The sequence below is a fragment of the Paramisgurnus dabryanus genome, chromosome 10, assembly GCF_030506205.2.
Source record: "Paramisgurnus dabryanus chromosome 10, PD_genome_1.1, whole genome shotgun sequence".
NCBI lineage: Eukaryota > Metazoa > Chordata > Actinopteri > Cypriniformes > Cobitidae > Paramisgurnus > Paramisgurnus dabryanus.
This window is the reverse complement of record NC_133346.1, coordinates 26,664,637-26,676,597: the sequence shown is the minus strand read 5'-3', so window position 1 is coordinate 26,676,597 and position 11,961 is coordinate 26,664,637. Positions and strand designations below refer to the sequence as shown.

Here is an 11,961-nt window from a genome sequence, read left to right as displayed (position 1 = left end):
CTACATCCTTGGTCCTATTCTCAGTTAGTGCAATGTTTCAGTAAATCACAAATATCAGAATGGCTGTTGAAGCTATCGCTGTGATAAAACAAATTTGAGCAGAATCTACAAGCATCAACTCTATGTTTGTGCCTTGACTGGCAGCAAGTCCTCTGTGGCGCAGTGAGTAATGCCTTTGTCTTCCATGTGGAAAGCTCTAGGTTCAAATCCTGGTTGGGGCATTGGGTTGAGTGACCATGAAACTGGTCATATCTGCCTTCCTTTCTTCTCAAGTACATTTATGGTAGGCATGCAATTTCTCTTTTATTTTAACAAAACAAATAGCTTCATCCTTCCTTGAGATCTTAAAGTTTTCTTTGCAGTTGTTTTGGTCTCCTAGAACTGTGTGGTCAGCTGCTTTGCTTTTTATAGGTTGGCCTTGTAAATCACTCCTGTTAAAAAGTTCTTAAGTGGTCTTTAAAATGATGGGGGCTTGTAAAGTTGTATATGAACCTGCCCATCTCTACAGGCTCCTTGCTATTAAAAAGCAATAATCTTACTAATGCTCTTACAAACATCTAGTTTGATTGCCTGTTGAGTTTCTAAATGTCTGTGCAGTTGCTGTGGTCTCCTAAAGCATTGGTAGAATTCTCTCAAGAGCACAGAGACCACAAAAAACAGCATAGTCTGGATTAACATCCTCTTAACTCAACCAATGACCAGCCTGATTGTATTGACCATAATCAAGATGCCAGTTTCACACAAGGAGCATTAACAATCTTGTTACTGAGTAAAGTAACAACCAGCTACATCCTTGGTCCAATTCTCAGTTAGTGCAATGTTTCAGTAAATCACAGATTTCAGAATGGCTGTTGAAGCTATCTATGTGATAAACCAAATTTGAGCAGATTCTACAAGCATCAACTCTATGTTTGTGCCTTGCCTGGCAGCAAGTCCTCTGTGGCACAGTGGGTAATGCCTTTGTCTTCCATGTGGAAGGCCCTAGGTTCAAATCCTGGTTGGGGCAGTGGGTTGAGTGACCATGAAACTGGTCATATCTGCCCTTCCTTTCTTCTCAAGTACATTTATGGTAGGCATGCAATTTCTCTTTTATTTTAACAAAACAAATAGCTTCATCCTTCCTTGAGATCTTAAAGTTTTCTTTGCAGTTGTTTTGGTCTCCTAGAACTGTGTGGTCACTGTGTGGTCAGCTGCTTTGGTTTTTATAGGTTGGCCTTGTAAATCACTCCTGTTAAAAAGTTCTTAAGTGGTCTTTAAAATGATGGGGGCTTGTAAAGTAGTATATGAACCTGCCCATCTCTACAGGTTCCTTGCTATTAAAAAGCAATAATCTTACTAATGCTCTTACAAACATCTAGTTTGATTGCCTGTTGAGTTTCTAAATGTCTGTGCAGTTGCTGTGGTCTCCTAAAGCATTGGTAGAATTCTCTCAAGAGCACAGAGACCACAAAAAACAGCATAGTCTGGATTAACATCCTCTTAACTCAACCAATGACCAGCCTGATTGTATTGACCATAATCAAGATGCCAGTTTCACACAAGGAGCTTTAACAATCTTGTTACTGAGTAAAGTAACAACCAGCTACATCCTTGGTCCTATTCTCAGTTAGTGCAATGTTTCAGTAAATCACAGATATCAGAATGGCTGTTGAAGCTATCGCTGTGATAAAACAAATTTGAGCAGAATCTACAAGCATCAACTCTATGTTTGTGCCTTGACTGGCAGCAAGTCCTCTGTGGCGCAGTGAGTAATGCCTTTGTCTTCCATGTGGAAAGCTCTAGGTTTAAATCCTGGTTAGGGCATTGGGTTGAGTGACCATGAAACTGGTCATATCTGCCTTCCTTTCTTCTCAAGTACATTTATGGTAGGCATGCAATTTCTCTTTTATTTTAACAAAACAAATAGCTTCATCCTTCCTTGAGATGTTAAAGTTTTTTTTGCAGTTGTTTTGTTCTCCTAGAACTGTGTGGTCAGCTGTTTTGCTTTTTATAGGTTGGCCTTGTAAATCACTCCTGTTAAAAAGTTCTTAAGTGGTCTTTAAAATGATGGGGGCTTGTAAAGTAGTATATGAACCTGCCCATCTCTACAGGCTCCTTGCTATTAAAAAGCAATAATCTTACTAATGCTCTTACAAACATCTAGTTTGATTGCCTGTTGAGTTTCTAAATGTCTGTGCAGTTGCTGTGGTCTCCTAAAGCATTGGTAGAATTCTCTCAAGAGCACAGAGACCACAAAAACAGCATAGTCTGGATTAACATCCTCTTAACTCAACCAATGACCAGCCTGATTGTATTGACCATAATCAAGATGCCAGTTTCACACAAGGAGCTTTAACAATCTTGTTACTGAGTAAAGTAACAACCAGCTACATCCTTGGTCCAATTCTCAGTTAGTGCAATGTTTCAGTAAATCACAGATTTCAGAATGGCTGTTGAAGCAATCTGTGTGATAAACCAAATTTGAGCAGATTCTACAAGCATCAACTCTATGTTTGTGCCTTACCTGGCAGCAAGTCCTCTGTGGCGCTCCCTGCCACCTGTAAGTCGTGGTTATTCTTGGTTATGACAGCCAATCAAATTCCCCGCTGAAACCAAGATTTGCAGGCAACGGCCAATCAGCGTTCCCGGCTGAAACCAAGATTTGCAAGCGACGGCCAATCAGCGTTCCCGGCTGAAACCAAGATTTGCAAGCAATGGCCAATCAGCGCTCCTGACTGAAACCAAGATTTGCAAGCAACGGCCAATCAGCGCTCCTGACTGAAACCAAGATTCGCATGCAATGACCAATCAGCGCTCGTATCGCTATCATGAACCTGTCTGCTAGTAACAACCAAGAATTGACCAATCAACGTCAAGAGCCCCCCCAGAGCTTGCGAATTACGGTCGGAGAAACATCTTCAGGTAAGTCACTTTTTATCAACAAAAATAAAGTAGCAAATATTTTAAATTGTTTTAAACCAAAAACCTCTAGCACAGACTAGCTTTGTAATTTAGGTAATTAATACAAACTAATAATTAAACGTCAATTGTTATTATATATATATATATATATATATGTATGTGTGTGTTGTTGCAATCGTTATAACGTTACTGTAATCAAACTTATATGTTTTATAGATTTACCGAGCAATCAAAACAAAGTATAACGTTACAGTTTACTACATCTTTACTACAACTTCGTACACAGTAAGTTACATGCTTCTATTTTTAGTACAGTAGCAAATATTCGTTTTAAACGAAACACCTGTACCGTTAGCCAGGCTAACATTAGCTTTGTAATTTAGGTCACTAATACAAACTTTTAATTAAACATCAATTGTTATTTATTATATTGTTGTTGTTGTTGTAATTGTTATACTGTAAGTTAATTTGTATGTTTTATAGATTCACAGAGCAATAAAGTATAACTGTAAGTTACTACGGCTTTACTACAGCTTCGTGCACAGTAAGTTACATGCTTCTATTTTTAGAACCTTTAAGTGTATTTTGATGCTAAACTTAGTTGTTTTAGCTAAATCAATTGTAAATGCATGATTTAAGGTTAAATGCTTTACTTGTAACATTATTAGAGCTTACTCTGGAATATAATGCTGATATGTTAGTCAACATTTTGAATCTGTTGGAAAAAATATACATATATATTTATATACATAGAATAATATAAAATCAACACTGTAATGTGATCATGAGTAAATATGTGCAATTTCTGCATTATTAATGTGATTTTTTTGTCAAAACATGAAATATAAATAGTCAGAGTCAATATGTTTGTTATCAGTCATCAAAATAATATCAATCTATGCACTAGTTTTCTATTTTAGATGAGGGACTGTTATGAATGTTATGGAAGTGACAAAAAGACACACGTTTTTGAGAGAAAACATTTGTAGGATTTCAGTGAATTATTTTGCACAAACCAGAAGCCAAAAACAGAACAAATGGAGAAGGGATGACTCTTTTTTAGAACAAAAACAATGCATTTAAATGTAATTTTCATGTGTGCATTAAAGAGGAATATGTACTGTTATGGATGTGACAATTCTGAAATGGTTTTTATATGATTATGAAAAAACATACTTAAAATGCTTTAAAATCTTTAAGAAAGAGACCTCCAGTGGTATAAAAACCACCAAATTTTGACAGCTAAGCTATAAATGCAGTGAAAATCTTTGGTAAAAAAATGTTCATGGTAAGGTTAGCTTTTGTAAGGAATTGCCCATATAGTAATGTAATTTACACAGCTGGATTACCAAATGTGTTTTCTGTTTCTCTGTAATATTTATATCTTCATTTTTTAATTCAGATGGAGCCTCGCTTCAGGAGACGGGCTGATGGCAGCCTGAATCTTTCGGACACACTGGAAGCAGCAAAGGTGAAGGAAGCCAACAAAGGAAAGCCTTACACAAGACCCCTGTCCCCGGAGGCTGTGCTGGACAAGGCCAAGAAAAGCTTAAGTCAGCACCATGGAGATCCAGCTAACAGAAAGCACCTGCTGGGTTTCTTTGAAATCCAGTTTGGTATCTTTCGTGGGCAAACATTCAGGTGGGTGGCAGAAAATGCACTAGGGTATGCTGCTTACCTGGTTGCATCTATGAAGAGGGACACCACAGGAGGCAGCAAAGACTCCCAAGAACATGCCCACAACAAGGGGAGTTTCAGGGAGTATATTGAGCTCTTTCCTTCTGGCAAAATTGCCATTGCCATGAAGGAAGAGCAGAATGATGCAAAAGCTTCCAAGCACGCTGCCCCTACTCAGCACGCTGCACCCACCCAGCATGCTGCACCCACCCAGCAAGCTGCACCCACCCAGCACGCTGCCACCACCCATGCTTCCACTGCCTCTCTACGCTCCCTCTTGGTTGGGAAGTTGCCTGACCAAAGAACCCTGACCAAGACCATAAAAAGGATAGTTTCCCCCATCAAAACCACACCTTGTAAGCAAACACTTATGTGTAAAATAGTTGGTTTGTTTTTAGTATTTGTTGCTGTTCAGGAGTCATGTTTAATTGTCCCGTGTTTTGTTTTGTAGCTTTGGCCCAGGCACGTGCACGCCCCTCTGCCACCCTCACCCACCCAACTGTGTCTATTGAGGGAGCCACAGGGCCCACAGCCACCCTCACCTACCCGACTGTTTCCATTGAAGCCGCCACAGGGCCCTCAGCTACCCTAACCCACCCCTCTGTGTCTACTGAGATAGATGACAGCACACTGCTGGCAGAGGCAACTATGTTTGAGGAGGCACATGTGGCATGTACGTTTATACTTATTTAAAACATATAACAAAATATTCAAGTTTACTTAACAGGCATAATAAAGTAAAGTAAAACAATGGGTGGGTTGCACCAACAAAGATTAGGCCCAAACATTAAATCTTGTTTAAAAATAAACAGGGTTACATTTAAATTGTCATTTTGATCCAGGTTTAAATTTTACATTAAACCTAGATTATCTGTTGTCCCTGTACTTTAAACTCTGTTTTCAGTCTCAGTTAGGGATTAACTTTAAACGTGCATAGGAGGTTTAAAGATTTTTTTTACAATTAAATGTGTAGATAAATGATCAGAAACAGACACTGCGAGCGTGGTGGTGCTATTCAAAGATGCGTTTCTTAAAATGTCTCAACAGAGTAAGTTTAGCGGCACATTAAGATGTTTTATTGGCTTTGAAGCATCAAGTCTGGGATACCCTCCCTATCCTACAGTACATACATAGACTTTTTTTAAATACACAGGATAGAGGTCGATCACTCAAAAAGTATATTAATAGCACAGAGAATGAACAGACACGGCGGCATGACAAGTGCGCTGGCACATCATTATATCACAATATCTGAGCTTGTTTCCTGCCACATTGCTCCTTTAATCAATACAATAGACTGTTTTAATAGATTGTCAAATGTTATTATTTTGAATCAACCCTTTAGATTTCCGATTTATGTAAGTAGTGATTTATAATACAAAAATTACTTTTCCTTTGCCTGCATAAACTGTTTATTTTCTTTTGAATAACAACGTCAACATTGTTGCTGTTTAATTACAGCAAATTCATTGTGCCGGACAAAATAAAACACAGATGAAGGGTGTAGTTAAGGTTTTAATCTAAGATTTGTTAATCTGTGTTTAAATTGAAGTAGTGCAACACAAGTCAAATTAAAATTAAACTAAGATCAACAAACCCTGGATAGCTCTAAACTGTTTTTCAAACTCTAGGTTTAATTTAAGTCTTGTTGGTGCAACAATGTGAATTAGTGTTTATGTTTTTTTCCAGCACAACGAGTCTGTCTTCCAGCTGGATGGATACACACCCTGCCTGAAGTGGACCAAAGGTGGATTTCCAAGGCCCTGTTCAGATGGGCTGCACCAGGCCGTCCTGAGCTGATCTATAACAGGGTGGACAAACTTTGGTGGTATCCTCCATCGGTGCCACTGAAGACCAGTAGTGCTCCTTCCTTGGAGAATTACTTTGGCCATCCTCTGCTGCTCTGGATGCCACGAAAGCTGTGGCAATTGAAGCTGACCTGTCCACATCCAGACTGTCAGAAAGATCTTCTGACCTCAGCTGGCCTGCATCAAAAGATCAGGGTGGTGATTGCTTTGAATAGTGTGTACTTTGTGGCATCTGAGTACCTGGCCTGCCGAAGATGTAAGAGGAAGGTCATCAGCTGGAGCCATGATATCGTCTCCCAACTCGACATTGGCCACAGAGTGCAGTTCCCCTGCATTCTAACATCAAAACTTGCATGTGACTTTCAGGTAGTATGTTTGATGCGTCAACGAGGTCTGGGAAACAGCAGCAGCCAGATCCAGCGCAAGCTGCAGGAGCGTCATGCTGAGGTCTGGTTGCAAAAAACAGTCCAATATCTTACAGATTGCAAGGGGATTGCCAGTGCTGTCACATCAAGCCTGATACTGCCTGTGACATTTGAACCGCTTCCTACAATGCCTTCTGTCCCTAAGCACCGGTGGCTGATGCAGGTCTATGCCCAGGATGTCCTGCAACGGCTGGATGAGATCAAGGCCGCTATAACATCACAATATGGTCGGATCTTAAAAATGGATTCCACAAAAAAAGTAGCCAGAAAACTAGCAGGACCCAGCTATGGCACCGCTGCCTGGGCAACCAATGTTGGAAATGAGCATGGACAGGTGATCATGTCCGTGCTCACAGCAAGTGAGGGTTTTGGTCTTGGGCCAATGATTGAAGGCCTCATTAGGAGATACAGAGTGGCTGGGGTAGCTCCTCCCGAGGTACTGTATGTGGACCGAGACTGCTGTGGCAACACTCTTCTGAGGAGGATGTTTGAAGAGTGGGAGCAAATGACCATCCGGTTGGATATATGGCACTTTATGCGGAGATTTTCTGTGGGTTGCACCACCGACTGTCACCCGTTATATGCCACATTTATGAGTCGCCTCAGCCACTGTATTTTCATGTGGGACCAGGACGACCTGACGGCCCTGAAGATGGCAAAGTGTGCAGAGCTAGAAGCTGACTGGAGACCATCATCTGAGGCGGATGTACTGCGCCGTATCAGCCGTAGCGAGCTAGCCCTACATTGCAGGAGAACCACTCGTGGGACCAAGGAGACCCTGACGATGATTGAGAGCCTCATTCAGGCCTTTGAAGGAGATGCTGGTCGTGATATTCTGGGAGTCCCTTTAATAAACTCAGCCCGGATGAGTGAGATCATAAAGTCCCAGCGAAAGCATGTGGCCTGCATCCAGGATCCTCAAGGTGTGCAGCTCTACATGCAGACGGGCACTTTAATGAAGGGAGGGCACCGTCTGCCAACTTACCGCTGTGCCAGAGGTTCTACTTCGCTCGAGTCTTTTCACCTGCACCTCAACAGATTCATCCCAGGTAAGTAATTTTAGTCACAGAATTTTTTTAATAAGATTTTACTTAATTATATATTGAAATAATTATGAGAATAGCAAGAACAGTTATTTATGTATTTATATGATTTTTTTTATGTACAGGCACGCTGGCAAGTGACACCTTTTTTCAGGCGTATCTTTTGGATGGACTTGCAAGGTGGAATGAGGACCGGGCTGTGGCAGCAACAACTGATGAGCAGCAGCCACATTCCTACAGTCATCTTCTCCGTCATGCTGCCAATATTCTTGCAGAGGAGGTCATGGGCATGAAAATCAGCCCTTATGTTGGGCCAAGAAAGTACACTGGTAGATAACTGTTTGTTGTTTTTGGTGACAATTACACACACACACACACACACACACACACACACACACACACACACACACACACACACACAAACAGTGTTATAATAAAGAGTAATAATATAATATTCTGATATATTATCTAATTGTCATTGTTTTAATATTTTAAAGGTGAACTTATCGGAGTAGAGTATCTTTACCAGCAAACTGGTAAAGTTCTGCAGGACTACAGGTTGGCCATTGAAGAGTCTGAGACCACTGAGGTTGCTATAGAGGTGGAGGAAGCTTATGATGAACTTGAGGAGTTTCAAGACATCACTGTCCCCACCTTTGACACAGAGCGGATACCTTCTGCTGCTTCACAAGCATCAGTGTCTGCAGCATCATCTTCAACCCCTCCGGCAACCAGACCCAAGTCATCACTGTATGTGTCCCCTACATTACCAGTGAGATCTCCTGTCACCAGCTCTACATCATCACTGTCTGTGGTCCCTCCAATACCAGTCACATCTTCTGTTTCCAGCTCACTGCACACTCAGCCAGCACCATCTCCTGGCGCACATAGCTGTGAGTTTTACCAAAGTATTTTTATTGAGAGTTGTTTGTTGTCACACTAACTCTAAATGAATATTTGTCATATTGAAAGATAAATACAAATGTAAACTAAATATTTACCTTTTTCATGTAGCCCCAGGTAACCAAGGGTCCACAGAAACTGACTTTCCATCATCTGAAGAGAACCCTTTGCATGATGTAAGGGCACGGTTTCTTTTTTAATGTACATATACATGTATGCAAACAAAATCTGGGTTATGTTGGCTGTGCTTTCATGTGAATATTTGTATTCATTGGTGCTTTCAAAAGTTGCTAAATGATCTTTCATTTTAGGATTGTGTTGGACCCGATAATATTGAAGGTTATGGAGCTGTGCAGGACTTGGCAGAGTATTTGTTCAACCTTAGAGAACACCGTCTGGCCTTAACTGGAGAAGAGTCTGATCAAATCATCAACCTATGGCAGGCATTGGGGGAGTTTGATAAGAAAAAGACCACTTACTCGCCACGTCACCAAACCAACCTAAAACAGGGACGATTCAGGGCCAGTAAGAAGAATGTGGCACCTGGTGTGGAGAGCACCAGAAGGTATGCTAAATTTAGCAAATACGGGGTTTTGATTTGTTTAAGGGTTTTGATTTTTATAAAAAGATAACCTGACGAATTATGACTAGCTTATCTTCCTGCAGCCTGTTAAGTTCATACTTGGCCTAGATATAACAAAAATTGTTAGTTGTGATTTACGTTTAATGCTAATTTTATGTTATGTAAGTTACATTCCTCTGGACACAGTTCTAACCATACATCGTTGAAAAAACGCAGACCGGGGTCATTATATAGTGCCACAGGGATGACATATTTTTGTTGGCTGACCCTCTCAAAAAAGCCAGTTTATTTTCTCATAGACTTTTGGATTATCACAAAAATAATCTCTGTGTTTAACAACAGTTTAAGACACTTTTTGTCCAAAGCTGTGATAATGCCACAACACAGTAAAACAGTAGATTCCTAATTTATTGATATGATATTTCAACATCGACCCAGAAAACAAACAAGACAACATAACTCTGCAAAGATATTACAAATTAACATTTAGACAACACATAGCAAATCTGACAGAAAAAAAACAATAAACTCAACAGAGAAAAGTTCACACACTGAAATCAATTTTACATTAATAATATGAATTCTGCTGTAATTTGTAGATGTTTCGTTGGGAATCGTAGTCCTGCACAGAGGCCTGACTGCAACAGAGTGGTGGAGGGCATCTTCATAAGGCTCTGTGCTCTCTACCAAAACGCGGTGCGTGATAATGGAGAGAGGGTCACCCGCTTCACAATGATTGCACGGGTCTACAGACATATCCGAGAGTGCATCCTCACCAATGATAGGGTGATGAGAGAAACCACCATCCAGCTTCCACAGATGAACGCTAAAACAATCTCAGACTGGTGAGTAAATTAGCATTGTTACCGCTATACCAAAACATGAACCCTCTGTATAGCCCTCAGCTGCTTTAAGTAATTGACACGGTTGACCGAATGTAACTGTGAGTGCTTTGGCGGGTCTAGAAACAAATCAACAAGTCCAACTTCTGTTTACTTTTCTATTATGAAAGATATGATTTATTGCTTATGACATGGTCTTTAACAGACTGTAAGAATCCATAATCCAATGTTAATTTCAATGAAAGTAGTCATTTTACAAAAGCAACATGACACTAGGGTGTGATCAATTGCTATATGATATAAGCTGTGTAATGCTGTTGCATTATAGTCGTGATTAAACAGTAAATGATCACAGCACTTTTTTATTTTTGTTTAAATGTTTATTAATACTGGTTGTTTTATGTTTTTCCAGGTTCTCCAAGCGTGACAAGTCACAGGATGTGGGGGTTACAAAGCAGGGTATCAATTTCCCAGATGCACCCATGGCTGGACCTGAGAAGCTTCCTGCGGCTTTGCAGAAAGGGCCGAACCTATTTCCAGGGAGCTTGGCTGAGCCTCACCTTTTTGTCCTGCCAAGAAACACTGCTGGGGAGGCAAAACTCAAGAGGAGGTCACAACCTCCAGCCATCTCCCAGGCACCACCATCACATCAAAGACTCCCTATCATTGCACCAGCAATACCCGTCTCTCTGCCTTTCATTTTGCCCTCCCTGCAGCTACCGACAGTTGTAGATACATCATCTTCAGTGCCTGGAACTTCACAGGTGGTGTTCTTTAACGTACCTTTACCTTCTGCTATGCCACCATCAGCTCAGACACAAACATCCAGTCAAGCTGTACCTTACTCCACTCAGCAGTACAGGAAGAGAAAACAGATGAGGGAGGAAACTGGAACTGTCACACGCAAATATGTGAGGAAGACAGATGTTATTCTTTGTAGAAAGTGCAACAAAGAGAGAAAGCCACCATCACATCTTCAGTACTTTGGCAACTGGTACTGCAAAGAGACTGAGACTCAGTCATATGCTGAATGGAGGGCTGTGCTGGAGGGACGTGGTTATGGGAAAAAAAAAACAGGAAATGACAATCCTCCAGCTCCTTAAAAATTTCACATTTTATATACACACTGTAAATAATACACATGCTATACACACTGTAAATAATGTTAAGTTTACCTTGTTTATGGTCAAGTTTTTTATTGTTATTGTTTAGGATGACCTTTCAAAGTTGCACTACTGTGATAAATGTTTGTTTTGATTTAAAAAAAAATTTAGTCTGACATGTCAAAGGTGCACTGCAAATTTTTGTTTTTGTTATTATTATTATTAACATTGATACGTCAGAATTGCACTACTATGTTGAATGTTTATTTTATTAATGTTTACTATTTATTATGTTGACAATCCTCCAGCTCCTTAAAAATTTCACATTTTATATACACACTATATACACACTGTAAATAATGTTAAGTTTACCTTGTTTATGGTCAAGTTTTTTATTGTTATTGTTTAGGATGACCTTTCAAAGTTGCACTACTGTGATAAATGTTTGTTTTGATATAATATTATTTTCTTAGTCTGACATGTCAAAGGTGCACTGCAAGTTTTTGTTTTTGTTATTATTATTATTATTATTATTATTATTATTAACATTGATACGTCAGAATTGCACTACTAAGTTGAATGTTTATTTTATTAATGTTTACTATTTATTATTTTATTTTAATAACATTGCTGTTCTGGTTTTTTATTTACCTTAAAAATCTATGCAAATAATAAA

At 39.8% G+C, this 11,961-nt stretch overlaps 1 protein-coding gene across 1 annotated transcript; it reads left to right on the top strand.

Moving 5' to 3' along the window:
• The first annotated feature begins 2,521 nt into the window (after nt 1-2,521).
• Nucleotides 2,522-11,709, top strand: LOC135718276 (uncharacterized). The gene is made up of 12 exons (XM_065240585.2): nt 2,522-2,901; nt 3,118-3,186; nt 3,385-3,445; nt 4,304-4,934; nt 5,030-5,251; nt 6,268-7,860; nt 7,980-8,183; nt 8,352-8,747; nt 8,869-8,933; nt 9,069-9,322; nt 9,940-10,185; nt 10,595-11,709. The coding sequence occupies exons 4-12, from the start codon at nt 4,304-4,306 to the stop codon at nt 11,283-11,285; spliced, it is 4,302 nt and encodes a 1,433-aa protein (XP_065096657.1). The 5' UTR covers nt 2,522-2,901; nt 3,118-3,186; nt 3,385-3,445; the 3' UTR covers nt 11,286-11,709.
• The last annotated feature ends 252 nt before the right edge of the window (nt 11,710-11,961 follow it).

Bases quoted from the DNA above. Each gene is read 5' to 3' on its own strand.
- LOC135718276 (XM_065240585.2), top strand. From the start codon at position 4,304: ATGGAGCCTCGCTTCAGGAGACGGGCTGATGGCAGCCTGAATCTTTCG. The intron at 8,184-8,351 runs GTAGATAACTGT...AATATTTTAAAG, and splicing joins TGGGCCAAGAAAGTACACTG to GTGAACTTATCGGAGTAGAG. The intron at 8,934-9,068 runs GTAAGGGCACGG...CTTTCATTTTAG, and splicing joins AAGAGAACCCTTTGCATGAT to GATTGTGTTGGACCCGATAA.